The following is a 20,668-nucleotide window of genomic DNA, read 5'->3' on the forward strand; positions in this document are numbered from 1 at the left end:
AAAATAATGCATTTAATTTATGATAAGGTTAGAAGTGTTCAGATTATATTTTTAGGTAAATCCAAGATAAATGCAATTATTCCTTTAACCTAGACTTGCAATTAGAACACTCTTCTGAACTCATAATTCTGCATTGTCTTTGCTTTGTTATTTACATGAGCATAAAAAATCATCTGCAACAAACTATATATTATGTTCTCTTAATTTCAGCATTTAATGCTCTTAGCTATTACAAGCAAAAGAAATCATTCCACCTTAGATAACAGCTGTGGATCTACCTGGAGCTAAGAAACAGAAGGCATGCATCCATGTTTTATAGATGTGCTAAATTTCTTTACCTATGTTATATTCACTTCTGTAAGGAACTATCTGGAGTACAGCTTTGAGCTTCATCATAACATAAATATCTATGGTCCGTGTTTAATCTTTGTGTTCTTTCTTCTATGTAATTAAAATAGGTTTTTAAAATTCCCAATAACTTAATTCTAATTCAAATGCATTTTCATAAGGATGCTGAAATATGGAGAGTAATTTTATGTAAAGATATTCATTGCAGCATTACTTATAATAGCAAAATTTGAAAATAACTTAAATGTCCTAAAAGAGTGGAAAGATTAAAGGCGAATGCTCTTCATATAATGTGATATTACATAGTCTACAAGAAAATAATATTTTCAAAGGATGTGGAAAATGTTTTGGGAAAGTGAAAAAAACAGTATTTAAAATATAATATGTTGTTTAATTAAATGGTATAAAACAAAATGGTTGCATTATGTTTAAAGTATATACTACGATAAACTAAAATGCAAAATCCTATACAATAAAAGCCTACTATGCAAATTGACTGAACAGCAGAATAACTGGTGGAATGACTGGTCGCTATGATATGCACTGACCACCAGGGGGCAGACACTCCATGCAGGAGCTGCCCCCATCCCGCAGGTCCCAGGTCAGCCAAGGTGGGTGCCAGCAGGGGCCCCCTGATTACCCTGCCGGTCACCCCACAGATTGGCCCTGATCGCCGGCCAAGCCTAGGGACCCTACCCATGCATGAATTTCATTCACCGAGCCTCTAGTAAAATATAAGATAGGATAAAAAATCAGAAAGCCTTCCTGGAATTTCTGCTTTTACCTAGTAATCAATAAGCTGGAGTGCTGCTGGAAAATACCTGTGAATCCCTTTTATATTTGCTGAATAGACTACTCTACATAGATCCGGAATGTGTGGACAAGATGAAAACATGGGAACCTTGAATAAAAGTTAATCAACAAATGTAGCAAAGAAATAAACTCTTCTGCATAAATACTATCCATCTGCTAGATAGGCATGAACATATGAAACACATGTTAACCAGCCAGGGCTACCATCAGACAAGATTAGAGAGATTTTGACTTTAACTGTGTTTTTAAAATTTTAAATGAGGAAGTAAGAGTAATCCCCCAAATCTCACAGAAAGGGTTAAATTATAACTAATTAAGGAAAGGGACAAGAAAAAGTGAGAGACAGAGACAGAAAAAGAGAGAGATATGAAGGGGAGGAGGAAGAAGAGGAGGATAGGTTGCAAGTGTACAATTCTATGATACATCACTTATATATTGCATTGTGTACCCATCACCAAAATTCAGATCCTCTTCTGCCATCATATATTTGACTCCCTTTACTCTGTAGTTCCTCTCAGCCCTAGTCCCTTTGATAACCAGCATACTGTTGTCTGTGTCTATGAATTTTTGTTTCTTTGTTTTCCTTATTTGTTCTTGTTGCTTTCAGTTTTTTATATCCCACATCTGAGTGAAATCATATGGTTCTTGACTTTTTCTGTCTAACTTATTTTGCTTATCATGACTGGATAAAGAAGATGTGGTACATATTTACAATGGAATACTACTCAATCATAAGAAAATATTAAATACTGCCATTTGAGGCAACATGGGTGGATCTTGAGAATATGGTGTATTCTCAGATCTAATTATTGTCATTCTGCACATTTGCAAACTAATTTGAATTTTGTATTCTATTTCATTCCCTGCATTAAATTTCTTCTACATGACATTCATTGAAAACACCATTTTCTTTGTTTTCATTGAGTAACAGCCTTATCTATTTTTTGTTCTTATGGATGAACTCAATGATAATCTCTGACATGTAGTGTTTTATTTGCCATATACTGTTACAGGTACTTTGACTATACTAACTATTTTTAATAATCACACAACTACATGAGGTACGGTCTCTCATTATCCCCACTTAGCAAAGAAGGAAACTGAGGCACAGATATATTAATTGATTGCTCAATTAATAAATGGTAGAGCTGGTATTCAAACTGACATCATCTGGCTATACTTACCTATGTCTATAATCTAGGAACAGTATTAGTCTTCTTACCAGTTTTATCTTTCACTAGAGGCCTGGTGCACGAAAATTCGTGCACTCAGCCCAGCCTGCGCCCTCTCACAGTCCGGGAGTCCTTGCCTGCGGGAGGTGACCAGGTGGGCCAATCAGGGGACTGCACTGGCTCCACCCCCCGCTGACCTGTTGTTCCTCCATTCAGTTGATTTGCATATTACTCTTTTATTATATAGGATAGTAAACAGTAAATTGCCACCCTGATTTGTAAATTGATTCTTAAATGGACACTCTTATCTATAGGATTTTTTTCTTAAAGACCAGCACCACTATATCACAGATGATAAAATTGAACTTGCAAATTAATAATTAGACCCTTAACCAATTACCAATGTTGCCACCACCAAGAAAAACATACAATCTCTCTCAAGGGATTCTTTCAAAGCCGCACTCAAAGAGTTTAGAATTCTGTTAAGAAAGATTCAAATGAGCAGAAAATGTGAAGTTGAACTTTTGAAATTAAAAGTTGCCTGAGCTAGCTTTACCCTTTACTTCCAGAATTAATGAAAATCTTGCTTACACCTAACAATGCTAGTCAGATTTATAACTGAAGGACTAAAAGCATACTAATTGGTCAATTCTATAATGCAAAATTTATTACAGCCTTCTTCCTATTGACATTTGGAAAGCTTTTCTGATTGGTTTTGACCACCTAAAAGCAGAATCAGGAGAATGAATCATTCCCACTCTAAGAATGCTCCTCTAATGGATATAAAAGAGATGGTATGTACACAATGGGATATTACTCAGCCATAAAAAAGAACAAAACCTCTCCATGTGCAACAATATATATCAACTTAGAGAGTATTATGCTAAGTGAAATAAGTCAGGCAAAGACAAATACCATATGATTGCACTTATATGTGGAATCTAAAAAAAAGAAAAAAGCAAAAAGTAAAACTCAAAGATACAGAGAACAAACTGATGGTTTTCAGGAGGGAGGGGAGTTGGGACCACGGATGAAAAAGGCGAAGGGATTAGATGTGCAAATTGCCAGCCACGGGGATGTAAACAGCACAGGGAATACAGTCAATAATATTGTAATTATGTATGATGTCAGGTGGGTACTAGGCTTATCAGGGTGACCTCCTCATATAAGTTATATAAATGTGTAATTATGATGTACACCTAGAACTAATATACTATTGTATGTCAACTATAATTGAAAAATTAAAAAAATATTTTTAAAAATGTTCCTATTTGTCAAACCTCCTTTATTAAAGTCAAATAATCTTTCCCCTAATTTTTTTTATATGATGGTGATAAAAAAAAAGTTTGAGCCTTATATTTGTAAAACATTCTTGGCCTTGACTTTTAAAAAAATAAAATTTTCATAAAATAACTTTTAAAGGAACTCTGCTCAGGATTTCAAGACAAATCCAGCGGTAGACTACCATAACAGTTTGGCTATTTCCCAGTTTATTAAGATAGGAGATGTTGACCAGGACATCTGGTTAGCTTTTTAATGCATGGATATATATTTTTTCTAAATTTATAACTACTAAGACTCTCACTACAGGCAAGCAGATGGCATGCCAGCCTAAGTGGTTTTCTCATGCTAAACCAGCTTTCACTCTTCTAGCAAGATGCTTGGTCCCAATGCAGAATACTTCATTTAGGAGTGAGAAGAAAAGTAAAACACATTTATCACCTTTCAGTTTGAATTTTAAGAGTGAATTAGAAAAGTGAATACTTTAAAGACCTTTATTCTAAAGCTCAGCTATTTTTTGCCACAATGGAATATAAACTTTATTTTAAAAACACTTACAAGGACTTTTGCAATTACAGACAACAGTTTAATTTCTGCTAAACTGGCAAAGTTTGCTAACAAAAAGTATGAGGTGTCATTTGTCACTGTGAACTGCTAGAATAGAAATTTTGAGTAACCAGTGATAACAAGAACAGTGTGTCCAGGACCTTTCCCTCCCCAGGATGGACTCATTTCCCTACCAGTGCTCCAGCCCAGAGGCTGTCTATCGGACCAGCACCACTATATCATAGCTGATTGAACCTTCCTCAGGGTCACATAGCATCAATTGTCCCATTTATTTCTGCACTTTTAATGTTTTCACCCTTGAATCTATCAACATAAAATCCCTGAAAACAATAACCCTTCTACAACCCTGTAACACCATCTCCCTCTCTTGTTATTCGGGAACATGCCTTCTAACAATTTTCAATGCTGCCCTTTTGGTGTTCTCAGTTTTTGTTCTTGGGTATCATTTCACTCTTACCCTCTTCCTGGATAACAGTATACACTGTCCTGGCTTCATCTATCACTTACAAAATAAAAAATAATAATAATAATTATCAATCATCCAGTTCTGTCTTCAGAAGTTCCATATACCTATTGCATTTATTCATTTTATTGTCTTATCAACATTTCATATCCAACACATAGAACCCTCAACTATCTCATAATTCATCTTGCCTATGATAAAACTATTTTTCTATTCAATTTACTATCTCAATAAAGAGGGCTTTTCCTCACTCTATCAAATTTGGTTAGTCATCAATTTGAGATGATTTTACATGTAGAAATCTCACAGATTTGAACATTTGAACATTTTCCTTCTTTGCTATGTCTCTCTTTGCTGCACTTTAGCAAACTGAGGTTTCTAAAACACAGAAGAAAAGCGTATCTATGGAAGGTATAGCTAAAACGAACAGTGGGACTTGCTCTGGCTGGGTGGCTCAGTTGGCTGGAGCATTGTCCCATGTACCAGAAGACTGATTCCAGGTCAGGGCACATACTTAGGTTGTAGGTTTAGTTCCCACAATCAATGTTTCTCTCTTTCTCTCCCTTTGTCCCTAAAATCAATATAAACATATCCTCAGGTGAAGAAAAAAAATACAGTGGAGCTCTTTTATTATGTCAGAGATAAAGGACAACAGACTCATATGGTCTACACTGACTGCTGACTTGTGAGAGTTATATTTGGAAAACTATGGTCTGACATTTTTTAGTGCACAGACTAAAATTATCTTGAGTTTAAGAATTGTTTTCAATTCATTTTCAGTTTCAACTTGGATTGGACATAATATAGAAAACCAGAAATTTTGGACTCAGTCATTTGGTCACATATTAGCATAGAGTTTATTTTTAACCATAAATACTAAATACTAAAAAATTAAGAAAATATTTATAATGCTTAAAGTAGCTAGACACTGAATATGTGTGTGTGTGTGTGTGTGTGTGTGTGTGTGTGTGTGTGTGTGTGTATATATATATATACTCAAGAATGTTTAAAACTATTTGTTATTATTTCTTATTTATTTCTCCTTATATCCACAAATACAACATCTAATAAGAGAAAATTCTTCATGTTTTAAGAAATAGATGATAAAAAGAGTAAATAATAATAAGCATCCCAATAAAAGTATATAAGCTATAAATAATATGGAATAGTTACAAAGTCAAAAATAATAGTGCCCCTTTCCCCCAAAGGGAGATAAATATGCACTATAAAGTTGAATAATGCATAATATGAAATATTGAATAATTTGAAATAATATGAAACCTGCAAAGTAATACTACATCTCAGTTTGAAATATCAACTAAATATGCCTATACCATAACTAAAAACTGACTTTCCTAACTTTCATGTTAGGCAAAAGGTAACTCTAATAATGTAGATGCTGCCTAGAAAACGGAAATACAGATGAGAGAAACGTAAAGAAAAATACCAACTATATAAATCATCAGTCTCTATAAGCATTATATACCTGTACATTTTTAACCTTCACTAGTACTCTAATAATTACTACTTACCTTACAATTTTACATAGGGTGCCAGAATATATTGTTGACTCAGAAAGTATAACATAATAGAATTCTGAAAAGTATTACTTTTTGAAGAGGAAAAATAAGAAATATAAGGTATTAAAGAAAAATATTAACATTGGATATTAAAGCCAATGGAATATATTTAAAATTCAAAAAATATATTTGATATTTAAAATAATTTGAATATGTGAAACTCAGAATCTTAGAAATAATCAAGTCCTAAATAATAACAATAATGCACTAAGCTTCCTTAGAATGAATTGTCCACTACTTGTATATTAATTACTGACTAAAATTTAAAAATAATTCAGTAATAAAAAATAATCCAATAGAGTAAAATTTCAACTTTTAAAAATTAACATTGACATGGCAGAAAACAATTTCTAGACTTTCACCACATGCACTTGTAGAAAATTCACCTGGTTGGCGATCTGTCGAGCAAGGACATCCATCCTTGATCCTGATTCTGATATCATTTTAGCTGCATAGATCACATCAGTCGTGTGCTTTAGTGGTCCTTTGCCCCTTAAAGTAAAAGAATACATGTTAGTTGAAGTGGTTCATGCTAATATACACATACACGCATCCCATAAACACACAGATTTGCACCCCAAAGTACTGGCTATTAGCTTTATATACTTCAGTTTTAGATAGGTCTCAATTAGACTTCAGTATTAAGTAAGACAAAATAAAATAAAGGCCTATTGTATTAAGATGCAAGAAAGACTGCCAACGAGATGGATTACTTTCAATCTTTATTCCCAGGTATTTCTTATAATAAACCTCAGTCTAAAAATACTCTTAGAAAATGTAGATACCTCAAGGCAAACACATTTTTCTAATTCTAGGAGGAAACGTGAGATTTAAAATTTGATATATGTCCAATAGCAATTTTGATCAGACTTTTAGTCTTGTTCTTTCTAATTCTTTTTTTTAACAGTATTTTGGTTAATTGCATTTTGTTTTTAATTACATTATTTCTCCTCCACAATTAATTCATAGTAATAACCATTGAGTATGAACCTGAAGTCATACTATCTTGTACTTTTAACCAAAATCAGATCACTTCTTACTATTTGTCTAAGGAAATCAAGATAAATACCCAACTTGTGCCTCAGTTTCTTTGGTGGTAATAGAAGCATCTACTATATAGAATCATGCTTTTATTTCTACAAAGTGCTCAGAACATTGCTTTAAACAAAGTAAGCATTTAATAGTACAAGTTATTATTGTTGTGGTTGTTACTTTAAAATAATCTTGATTTCTAATGCCACTGAATCAAAATTGTGTCCATTTAGGGCTTTTACACGGTGGTTAAGAAGAAAGAAGTGCACTGCCTACATTTTTGTAGAGGGATGAGATAAGGAGATATTTTTCTGATTTCTCTTTTCTCAGAAACAGATGAATGATTGCCTGAACGAATGTAACTGTCCATCTACCTAAAACCACTCCTCTTTCCTTACTTCCTTATGTCCAATTGCTAATCCTCTACTGAGTGTCAAATACTGGCTGTTCTAACTATTTGGGTTCTATTCCTTATTTTTCAGAGAATGGGACCCTGAAGGAAATGCTATCATAATTGCTTTTATAAATTTTTATTAAATTTATTGGGGTGACAATGGTTAATTAAATTATATAGGTTTCAAATGTATAATCTAGATAATAAAAGGGTAATATGTTAATTAGTCTGGACGTCTTCCGGACGTCATTTTGGACATCCTTCCTGATGAAGCCAGGGCCAGAGGGAAACCAGCCCAGGTCCTGGGTGCCAGAGGGAAGCTGGTGCCAGCAGCCTGGGTCCCGGGTGCCAGAGGGAAGCCGGTGCTGGCAGCTGGGAGAAGGAAGGCCTACTCTTGCACAAATTATCATGCATCGGGCCTCTAGTTTTATAATACACCATCTATATATTATAACATAAGTAGAGGCCCAGTGCATGAAATTTGTGCACTCGGGGAGGGTCCCTCAGCATGGCCTGCTCCCTCTCACAGTCTGGGAGCCCTCAGGGGATGTCCGACTGACGGCTTAGGTTCACTCCCCCAAGGGCAGTCAGACATCCATAGCGCTGCCACAGAGAGGAGAGGCTCCCACTACCGCCGCTGAGCTCACCAGCTGTGAGCCTGGCTTCTGGCTGAGCAGTGCTTCCCTTGTGAGAGTGCACTGGTCACCAGGTGGCAGCTCCTGTGTTGAGAGGAATAAGGCTGAAAGCAGCTCTCCAACATTCCCCAAGGGATCTCGGATTGCGAGAGGGCGCAGGCCAGGTTAAGGGACCCCACTGGTGCATGATTGGGGCCAGGGAGGGACACGGGAGGTTGGCCAGCTGGGGAGGACCCACAGGAGGCTCCAGGGCATGTCCAGCCCATCTCGCTCAGTCCTGATCGGCCGGAAACCCAGCAGCAAGCTAACCTATTGGTCAGAGCATCTGCCCCCTGGTAGTCAGTGCATGTCATAGCAACTGGTCGATCAGTTGACTATCTGCCCCCTGGTGGTCAGTGCATGTCATAGTGAGCAGTTGAGCAGCCTTAGCATATCCTTAGCATATTACGCTTTGATTGGTTGAACAGATGACTAGGCTACTGGACACTTAGTATATTAGGCTTTTATCATGTAGGGTTGTTTTGATGCTTTTATGGGTGAAGGGAGAGTGATGAGGTGGGCAGGAGTAGTAAACTGATCAGAGTGAGAAAAGGAAGATTTTGAGAGGCTAAAACGTAGCATAATTAAAAGAGAATGAAACAATCTTTGTTCATGTCTAATTTACACCTTAGACTGGTTCTGAGGGCAGATGCCCTAATGTTAAATCCAATGACTTGTTATTAGAGGAAATTCTTCATTCACTAAGGAGACTATGACTAACAGAAGGGATTCATGCAAAGATAAATGATCAGAGTATCCTCTACTTGAAAACTGAATGCCAAAACGCATGTGCCAAGTAGGCCCATTCATTGCACTTTTTCTGCGGTGCCTCTCAAATTCATTATAAGCAAGTTTCCCTATAAAATGGAACATCATGTCTAGCACAAGGGAAACCTGGCCTCCGAAGATGGTCATCATCATACTTCTTTTTGAGTCTGCTGACACATGTTGCTTTGTCATTTTTAAAAACATCAACATTAATCAATTCAGTATTTGAGTTGTTCTTATCAAATTTATGTATCAGGCGGGGCTAGATGTTATGTACATGGTTATGCTCAAGAGAGGCATTGCATTTCATTATTTCGATGCATCTCCAGAGAAAGTTAAACTTCAATAAAGCTGTCTCAGCTCCCGAAAGGGCAATGCATCAGCGTCCAGAGGCCTTAACACAATGGACAAAGGCTGTTTCTAAGGACAGCAGCTAACACTCTGAGTTTGAACAATGGACAAAGAGTTATATCTAAGGAATGAGGCTAATGTACCTTCCCACTCAAAATAATACATCTTCCCATATAAAATCGCTAGCCCAAGGAGAGGGAAATTACTTCTAGCTTTAAATACACACCTTGTTATGAGACCACTGTCCTAAACACGTGGAGAACTTAAAAGTAATGATAATACATTATGACAGACTGCAATTATTCCCTTCCCCGTGTTCCTAATTAAATGTATTGCCTGGCAAGCTTCCTACTGAACGCCAAACAAAATTCACATTTTACAAATGATTCCACATCATGCCGGGCTTCCAGAGGAAGCTGCAATTACTGAAACTGTGATAAATTTTTTAACATCCTCAGCCTGAAATGTGCTATGTAATGAAGGCTTTTTAAAATCGGGAAATACATTCAAAGGTTGTTTGCTGCCTTCATTTTCATAATGGGTTCTCAGGATCTCCTGTCAGCAAATTGTGTCTTAAATCATTGAGCCTGGATCCTACAGAGAAAGATACCCAGAAGAGGAGGGGGTAGACTTTGGAAATATTTTAAAGGAACCAGAGGCCAGAAATCCTTAATAATATATTTCCCCCAGAAGGAGGGCAGATGAAACTCTGGACTAGAGTTGGCCAATTAATCATTAAATTATAGGTTAGAAGGTATAATGGGAAGGGCTGCAATCGCCCTGTGATGTTCATGCCATCGAAAACTTTATAAATGCAAGTGAAAGCGGTTGAAACGTTATTTGTGCAACATACACCTTTGAGTTATGTTTGACACTGCCCCAATCTTGATTCTCATTTCTTTCCCTGTGCTCACCCCATTTCTGGCATCCACTCCTCCCTTCTTTCTCTTAATTAGCATAAGTAATAACAAGATGATACAGCTGCTCAGTAACAACTCAACCAACTGGAAAATTGCTTTAATATTAGAAAATATCAAATAGTTTCATGGACCGACTTTGTCTTTTAGGGCTTGAGAATAATTTTGAAATAATTGGTATTTTCTGCTACTAATTAAAAATAAAACAAAAAGGTTAATTACATCTTTTGTAGTCCCTAAATCTTTGATAACATATTATCTCTCATTTCAAGACCAGAATATTCCCTTTAATTCTCTTTTCCTTTGATATTTATATATAAATGCCATGACATTGTGAAAAGCTTAATAGATGAAAACAATGATAGCATATATTTTGTTACATAATAGTTAACACATTTAGCATTTACTATGTGCTAGGCAGCATTTTCTACACAAACTAATTTGATCATTATCATGACCCTATGATTTTTGAATTATTATTATCCTCATCACACAGATGAGGAAAATGAGGAACAAAGACGTTAAATTTATATTTTATCAAGTTCAATAGCTTTTAAGTATTGGAGATAGGATTTGAATTCAGGGGAACTGATTATCGAATCTGCTTTCAATGACTATCCTATATGTCTTTCAATAAAACACATAAAGATCAAATTATATTACTTTAAAATATCTCCTTAAGACATGATGAGAGTTACCATGAAAGCAACAGAGTGCAAAAATGAGGGTTAGATATAGGTGCTGGGTATTCAGGAGGTCCACCAATAGTGACTTCATTCCACACAACAGCTTCAAGGAACACGACCTAAATTTGTCCCAGTTCCCCCAAAATATACATGTGCTACATGACATAGACATTTAGAATCATGGCAAATGGTTGAAATAACATCAATAGTTGGATCTCCTGGGATTTTTCTCATAAGATATTATTATTTTTCATTATGATTTTCCCAGGTGCCTTTCCCCCCCTCTTCCTTTCTCGCTGGATATAATCACTAGACTCAAACAGCCTTTACAAACACCTTACCAGAGATTGCACTTTGATGTTTATTTCTAATACAACAAATACAACTTTTTCTCCTAGAATCTTAGTTAGACATTTGTTTTATTTAATCCTAACACTCAAGTTTAGTGCTGCAATAAAGTAGAGTGAAGTAAATATGGACTTGGGAAATACATTGTGTCTGTATCCCAGCACTGACACTTGTTAGCCATGTAGCCTTTGGTAATGACTCAGTTGGTCTGAGCTTTTTGCCTCGTCATTAAAATGGCGACACTTGCCACATGGTAAGGATACATACAAATCACATATTTAACACAATGTTGGGCACATATTAGGTATTCAGTAGATGTTTATTTTTTCTTTCCCTATCCCTTTACAAGTAATGATGTTTTATTTAGTGACTAATGATATTTTATTTATTTTATAGGTGACTTTTTAAATTTCTATGTAATAATTATAGCACTTTCCAGATAATATGGACTAGCTTGATTATATTGAATTTCTTCTTACACCTTAATATCCTTTTACTAAGAAAAAAATAAAAACAAAACTAGAGCCCCAGTGCACGAAAGTCGTGCACAGGTGTGGTCCCCAGGTCTGGTCAGTGATCAGAGCCTATCGGGGCCATCACACCCAGTCCTGATCAGGGCCAGGCAGCTGGGGCCTTGGGGCCTGCCAGCTGCTGGACAGGGGAGAGGGACCGCAGGAGGTTTACTGGCCGGGGGGGAGGGACCGAGGGTGGTTGGCTGGCTGTGGGAGGTTGGCTGTGGGAGCACACTGACCACCAGGGGGCAGCTCCTGCATTGAGTGTCTGCCCCCTGGTGGTCAGTGCGTGTCATAGCGACTGGTCGACTAGTCGTTCCAGTCGTTAGGTTGTAATGGTTGCTTAGGCTTTTATATATATAGATGTTTACACCTATAAACTGTGTGTGTGTATGTGTGCATAGTCATTATTGTTAAGATTATTCTTTAACTCCTTATAAGGAATTGATTTACATTTAATGGACAGATTTTTTGGTAGTATGAATTTCCCAAGATTTATAACTTAGCTCTACAGTTCTCTTACTTGTAATTCTGATATTGAATACGAAATAAAAAAAACTAATTATCATGAAGCAACTGAAAATGATGAGATAGAGGAAATAGACTCAAGCCAAGACACACTGTTCTTCTACTATTAAAACATGAATTTTTAATTAGGCAACTTTTTCCCCTTGGATGTTATTTTGTCTTATAAAGTATCATTCTCAAGTTTTGAGCACCCTATAAAATTCCTTAGAAAATCAGCTAGTGAGTAAACAGCTAACTTCCTGAGTAATTAGAAGAAACTCTGAGATTCAAGTCTGAAAGAAATGTCCCATGAAAAAGGGATATATGTCTTCATATATATGTATATATTCATATATATTCATTTCTGCTTTTCTTATTTCATATTATTCAGAGTAGCCTAACAACTTCAAAATATCTCAGTCCTTATCCCAATGAAGAAGATTCCTCTTTTATATCATTAGCAAAGTGTACTGTGGGTGATGGGCTACACACCACATAGCCATTTAAGAACCCAGGCACCTTCTATTACAAGATAACCTACTTTTTAAGGCATCACGACCCGTGGATGGATTCATTTCATTCAGACATCTGACACAGGAAAAGATTGAGGATATCAGAGGAGACTTTAGGGATCAGGATAAGAATTAGGAAACATGCCCTAACCGGTTTGGCTCATGTATAGAGCGTCAGCCTGTGGACTGAAGGATCCCAGGTTTGATTCTAGTCAAGGGCATGTACCTTGGTTGCAGGCACATCCCCAGTAGGGGGTGCTCAGGAGGCAGCTGATCGATGTTTCTCTCTCATTGATGTTTCTAACTCACTATCCCTCTCCCTTCCTCTCTGTAAAAAAAAATAATAATAATGACAATCAAAAAAATAAAATAAAAAATAATTAGGAAACATTACTCTGACCAATATTTTAAAATCCAGACACACAGAACCATGCAACTGCAAAGAAAGCTGGAAATGCATTTCATTTGGGCACAGGGAGAAAAGAAAACAAGGCTTTATGAACTTAGAGCATTTCTGTGCATCCTACCAGGGGTGCTACAATCCTGTATTTTATTTTAGCAACAAAATCTTTTATAATGTAGTAAAACTTAATAAACTGTAGCTATATCTGACTAGACTAGGGGAGGGAGGGCATGCCAAAGACCTACTGTTAGTATTATCATCTTGGAAACAACAACAACAAGGCTGGACACTGGTGGCAAGCCAGATTCTTGGACCACCTGTGGATCCAGTCTATTAACTGTGATGTCTTCACTAAGTTGATGACCCCTTCACCCCCATATGTTTCTTCAACTGGACCTTAGGATAACATTGGGCCATGACTAGAATAAGAAGAGAGTAGGTATGAAAGCTTTAAGAAAGTCAAACGTTAAATAATAAAAGCTGAATTATATTCTTTTCGTAAATGGAAAATTATTTTCTGAACCCATTGAGTTTGGGCTGCTATTAAAGAAGCAGGAGCAGCTAGTATGTCACCGTAGTTTAAGGGGAAGCTGGAAAAAATGGCCAGGCTCTGTAAGAAATCATGTGTATGATTAATGCTGAGGCCACTGCCAACAGGAATAAGAGGGACTCCCACAGTCAGGGAGTGCAGTTGTATTTACAGTACATTGGCTTTGATTAATGTGCACACTCAGAGAGGTAATGTGGAGAAGGCGAGAAAAGACCTGTTTTCAAATGTTGGTGCCCAGTACAGATTTTCTATTATATCCTGAAAGGTATTGATGACTAATGACTTAGTCATTTGGGGGAGGAGGGGATGGGGAAAGGCTGGTGCTGGAGAGCTTGCTTTCCTATGCATGAGAGAAGATAGAAATGGATTCCCTTGTCAATCCTCACTACCCATATGAGTCTGGAGAGCCACCACTGAGAAATTTATCCCTTAGTTCATAGTTTCAGTAACCAATTACTTCCAAAGTTTTCTTAAGTGATATTAACTATAATTATAATCTTTCCCCTAATTGACTCCTTTAAGCAGCAGGTATACTTTCTGAATGTCTTATGAGAATATTTTCCAGAGTTTTCAAGGCCTGTACGTCTCAAAGAAGAAATGAGTACTTATAATAATTATTGGAAAAACTCCCCCTCCCAAAAAAAGAAAAATTTTCCCTATCTTCCCGCATGTAGGACTTCTTCCCTCTTCTTGCCCCAGGCTAGAATCTGATCCATGCTTATTCTACATGTGCTGATATTTGCCCTAAAAATCTCTTGCTTTGGAATAATATAGATCCATACAATACCTAGGTGTTTGGAACTGCTTTCATATTAAATAACTCAGTCTACAGGGTCACATGTTGCTATCAGACTAAACTTTGTTAAAAAAAAACAACATATATAAACTACTTTAGAATTGTATGCTTAATGATTTATTTCTTATTCAACCAAAATTACTTAAGAAAGACAAATAAAAGAAAGTCTAAGTTTAGATATTTATCCTCCCTTCCTTCTTTTTTTTTCCTACCTTCCTTCCTTTTTTTTTTTTTTTACTCTCTAGATCTTTTTTCTCTGTGGTAGAATTGGGTACTTTGGTCGTGCCCCATCAGTGTGCCTTGGTTCAATGTCAGAATATATTAGACCATGGATCTCCTTCACCCCTTTCTATAGGGAGTTTATTTCATTCAAGGCCTGCCAGTTCTCTCTTTCTAAAAATAGGCATCAAATGTTTGCCAATTTATTTATTTTTTAAAGCTTATTGACTGAGATGGTTGCTGTTCTCTCCTGCCAAGAACTCCTCCCTAAATCTCAGTGTTTTATTTTTTGAAAAGTTTCTTGAAATGTGAGATCCTGGACCTCCAATTAAGTGGGGTTATTTAGGAAGAAAAAAAATAGGAAAAAGCCACATGATAGGATGTTACCCTGAATAAATCAGAATGTGCAGCTCTAAAGTGGGAGCTTATAGAATTCATTTCTATAGCTTATACTGCTGCTGAATAATTTTTTTTTTTGCCTCAATGGGAAATAATGATATTTTCCCACAGGAAAAACTCATTAATATTTTTACTATCCAATGGGATCAGTTCCAAGAAGGCTAACATATTTATACCAGAAGTTGGCATTCTGAAGACATGCCCTCATAACATTTAACTTTTGGTGCTTTAAGCAGAAATATCCACAGTTTTAAGCAAATAGGTTGCTTTGGAGACTTTTTTCATCCTTCTCTTTCAAGCATAGAATGAGATAACACAGGTCTTACCTTCATCCTCTCTCAATATATATTTATTTATGTCACATGTGTACTATTGTGCTAATATTAAATTATGTACATTATAAAACAAATATAGAAATATAAACACCATACACAAGAATAAACTCAAAATGGATAAAATACTTAAATGTAAGTTGTGAAACCATAAAAATCCTAGAAGACATAGCAGTAATATCTCAGACATCTCTCATAGCAATATATCTGATATATCCTGGAAACAAGGGGAATAATAAACAAATGGAACTATATCAAACTAAAAGGCTCCTGCACAACAAAAGATGTCATCAACAAAATGCAAAGGGAACCCACCGAATGGGAGAACATATTCCCCAATGACACATCTGATAAGGAGTTAATATCCAAAATATATAAAGAACTTATACAAGTCAACACCAGGAAGACAAACAATCCAATTAAAAATGGGCAAAGTACTTGAATAGACACTTCTCCAAAGAGGACATACAGATGGCCAATTAATAGATAAAAATATGCTCAAGATCACTCATCATCAGAGGAAGGCAAATTAAAACCATAATGAGATATCACCTCACATCTGCCAGAACGGCTTCATCAATAAATCAACAATAAACAAGTGCTGGAGAGGATGTGGAGAAAAGGGAACCTTAGTGCACTGTTGGTTTAATGTTACTCATAATAGTAAATTTCAATTGTATTGTACAAACTAAAGAGCACTTTTCTACAAATTATTTAATTTTGATATACGTAACAAAACCTGCAGTATAGAATGACAGAGACTGTCAGCCCCAATTACAAAAGAAAATACTGATGCTCATATGAGCTAGTGGCCCAATCTAGTGAACATATGCAGGAATTGGCTGAGCAGGAGGTCAGTAAAACCTGTTATTTCTGATTCTTGCCCTATGCATATGCTATCCCAAGTTGCCAGTTCCTTTTATTCTCAAACACAACAACTCCTTCTCCTGTCTTTAATCATAAAAAATTCCAGTTTTCTAAGGCTTTTTAGGAAATGCTATTTATCTTCCATGAAGTGTGTTAACTTGTACAATTAACAAATCATTATTGATTATTGGTATGTGTGAGATTCTTTGCTAGACAATATCATGCATGGGCAGAAGTATGAATAAGAACCCTGCCACTGTGGCTCAGTGGTTGAGCATCTACCTATGAACCAAGAGGTCACCAGTTCGATTCCCAATCAGGGCACACGCCCAGGTTGCAGGCTTGATCCCTGGTAGGGGGCATGCAGGAGGCAACCGTTCAATGATTCTTGATGTTTCTATCTCTCCCTCCTCCCTTCCCTCTCTAAAAACAATTAAAAAAAAAGAAATATGAATAAGACATGGCCCCTACTCTCTGTAACAGAATAACTGGATGGAAATGTCACTCCAACTGAAAGACCTTCTGGAAAGACTGCCTTCCCTATTATCTTTAGCTGCATGGATGCCAAAGTAGAAAAGTAGTATATTTAGTTATCTGTTTATTTATAAATTTATTCATTAAATATAACTATTGTGCATTTTAACTATAGACCAGGATGTTTTATAGAGATTTGCATCCTTGATGCTTGAAATCTAATAGGAATATGGTAAAGTTAATAAGCATGTAAAAAATAAGATAGTTTCAGCCCTAGCCAGTTTTGCTCAATGGATAGAGCATTGATCTGCAGACTGAAGGGTCCCAGGTTTGATTCCAGTTGAGGGCTCATGCCCGGGTTGCAGGCTCAATCCCCATAGGGGGCATGCAGGATGCAGCCAGTCAATGATTCTATCTCATCATTGATGTTTCAATCTCTCCCTCTCCCTTCTTCTCTGAAATAAAAATATGTATTTAAAAAAATATGATAGTTTCAGATACAAATAATAGTAAGATAAAGATAAAACTGAGTAAATATCAAATACTTGGTTAGGGCTGAGGAGAATATTAAAGAAGAAAATAATTAATATCTGTACCGAGTTCAGAATTAACAGAGGCAAATAATAGCAATAAATAAAGTGGATAAGAAAAAAGATAAAACGTTTGCATTTTAAAGTCCAGCTGGAAATGTGTAAGTGAATATTTCCAAAGGAAGTAATTTCTTTTTTCGCTAAGTACTCTAAACCTAAATAATGATATTAAAGCATTAAACTAGGCAAGACAAGTGAATGAAAAACAATCAGAGTGGACATGAATCATGGCACCTTATAATCACAAATGCCTTTGAACTATACAATCACAGAAACTAATATGTAGTTGAATGGAACTTGGTGGTCAGTCTGGGTTCTCTCAATTGTGGAAATAATTTCTACAACTTCTATGACTAATAGATTCTAATTTCTGATGAGTATTTCCACACTAGAGACCCTTGCCTCCATGGGATAGGTTTATTTTTGTTTGGCAGCTTTAACCGTTAGCTATTTCTTGAAATTGAGCACAAATCGGTCAAATTCCTCACATTTATCCTACACATCTTCCAGAGCAACACAATGCATATCCTGCAAGAATAGATTCAGATATTTGATATTTATTCAGACACCATTGTATTTTCTGAAAAATACATCCTACAATACTGATGAAGAAAGAGGATTTTTAAAAATTAAACAATGAACAACCAAAGAAGAAGAAAACACACACCTTCGTTACATGAAAGTGACGAAGAAGATGGCTGTATTAGAGTCAAACTAGAGAGGAAGAAAAAAAAAGTAGAAAAACACCTGATAACTGTAATCAAGATTTAGGGCAGGTCTGGAGAAGCACGGGGGCAGAGTGTTCTCATCACAGCTCACCTCCACTACAAAGAGGACAGCAGCACATGTTGGAAGATCAAACTGAGCCCTCTCAGATAATTACAGGGACAAGCAGCAGCTAATAGAGGGGGGATTTTAAAACACTGAGGCCAAATTTGTATGACCAACCAAGGTCTCAGAATTGACGTTTTGCAAAATAGGCTGTGGGAATCTGGTGGCCTATCAGTTAGAATTACATGTACAGCAAGATGATATTGGAGCTTTAACTCAGAACTGGATGTTTCAGCATTTAACCATGATTGTGGGTGAAAATAAGTCCGTTAAGTGGAAAGCGGTATAAATTCCATGTTGTTATCAATTTTGAAACATTTCACTATGGTTAATTTTTCACCACCTGAAGTGTGTGTATATATCCATTCTCTATAAACCAAGATTTGTCTCCCTAAAGACAATTTTCAGGCTGTGTTTAGCCTTATGTAGCACCCATAACATTGCTCTCTTAGTTGCTTATTTTTATCGCGATCCTTGGATTTTTCTACTACTCCATTTAACAACCATTTCTGCCTCTGCCCAAACTGATGCTGTTAACCTCAGGAATCTGGTTGCTCATGTCAGTGGGCTGCAATCTTACCGGGTGAGGTGGGGACAGGAATCACTTAGAAGCAGTTATTATATACTTAACCTCTCTAAGGGTCAGATTTAACATCTTTAAAAGGGTGTAGTAATGTCAGTCCTGTTCATCTCATGGAAAAACTTCCTCAGTTAAATGGGTTAGTGCCTATAGAAGTATTTTGTGTACTTCAAATTTCTATAGAGATATATTAATGCTATTAATATATGTATATAATGTTGGAATTCTTTAAGACCAATAGTTTAATACTCTGGCATAGTTAACTAGTAGAGACTCCATTAAATATATACTTGCCTAAATATCCTATAAATTTGCATTGGAAAATTTTTCATAATTGGAGTTGTATTGAAAAAAATAAACACATTTATACACTAGAATATCCCCTCAGCTCAACTGTAGATCCTGTGGATTTTTTTGTATTATTCATGCATTTGTTTTGTTGATAATATAGATTGCTTATTTATTAAATTTATTCAAATATTATTTTCATGAAATATGCTCCCAATAGGAAAGAGAATGCATTTGTTTTGATAGCTTAGTATATAATAGAAACATTATTTTGAGTGCATCAGTTCAACAATAAGCTTTTTGTAAAAAATGATAAATCTATGTAATTTACATATATGAGTATAAATTAAAATTACATGTATTAAATTTCAATTATCATAAATTTTAAAATAGTAAATCCTAAATTATGTACACAAAATTCATGTATTTGTGGGATGGGGGGGGCGCGTCCCTGAGCCCGGCCTGTGCCCTCTCACAGTCCAGGAGCCCTCGGGGGATGTCTGACTGATGGCTTAGGCCTGCTCCCCTTGGGGAGCCATCAGTGGGAAATCCTTACCACTGTCTCGGAAGTGGGAGAGAATCCCACCACAAATGCTGCACTTACCAGCCATGAGCCTGGCTTCTAGCTGAGCAGTGCCCCCCCTGTGGGAGCGTACTGACCACCAGGGGACAGCTCCTGTGTTGAGTGTCTGCCCCCTGGTGGTCAGTATGTGCATAGCGACCAGTCGTTCCACCATTCGCCATTTGGTTGATTTGCATATTAGCCGTTTATTATATAGGATATGTGTATGTATTTTATACACACACATTACATATCAGTATTTGTTAATGTACTTTTGACTCATAATTTTAAATGTTTGTCAAATAGACTTTGCTTTCAAAGATAATCTTTTTTATCATTTAAAAAAATACTTGCTACTGAGAGAAATTATTTCCACAATTGGATTTTAGTAAAACAAATAAGATAAGGTCATGAAAATTAATTTAGGTATCATATTGCAAATAAATATGACAAAAATTTTTAAAATTTACATTTTGGGTTAGCTGTATTTTCAAAACATCTGTTATAGTATTATAGCAGGTGTTTATTAATATGGATGTCTAGTCAAATTTCTTGGTCGCTAATAGCTTGGCAATCCAACATCCAAATATTGTCAAAATCCTTGATTATATGTTAGAAACTGTGGATAATTGATTCAAAACTGTTTCTTCTCACTAGATTAAAAAATTAAAACCTGCTGTGTATTTTCCTTTGGAATCTCAATATTTTTCTAAAATTTCTAAAACATTTCAATAATGAGAACTTATGAAGTTATAAAAGCCATTTATAAGCCAAAATGTGTATTAATTCAAATTTCTTTAGGCCCTTCATTATATAAATACAAATGAAATTATTTTTAATTCTCTGAGCTAG

The 20,668-nt window shown here is 35.9% G+C and overlaps 1 protein-coding gene across 1 annotated transcript in view; it reads right to left on the bottom strand.

Moving 5' to 3' along the window:
- CTNNA3 (catenin (cadherin-associated protein), alpha 3) overlaps positions 1 to 20,668 on the bottom strand; it is a 1,348,181-nt gene that overhangs the window by 57,375 nt on the left and 1,270,138 nt on the right. Inside the window, exon 16 of the mRNA XM_005876777.2 lies at positions 6,611 to 6,716. Coding sequence (XP_005876839.1) covers positions 6,611 to 6,716 — 106 coding nt within the window. The remainder of the gene's footprint in view (positions 1 to 6,610; positions 6,717 to 20,668) is intronic.

This window comes from Myotis brandtii, unplaced genomic scaffold (assembly GCF_000412655.1).
Source record: "Myotis brandtii unplaced genomic scaffold, ASM41265v1 scaffold499, whole genome shotgun sequence".
NCBI lineage: Eukaryota > Metazoa > Chordata > Mammalia > Chiroptera > Vespertilionidae > Myotis > Myotis brandtii.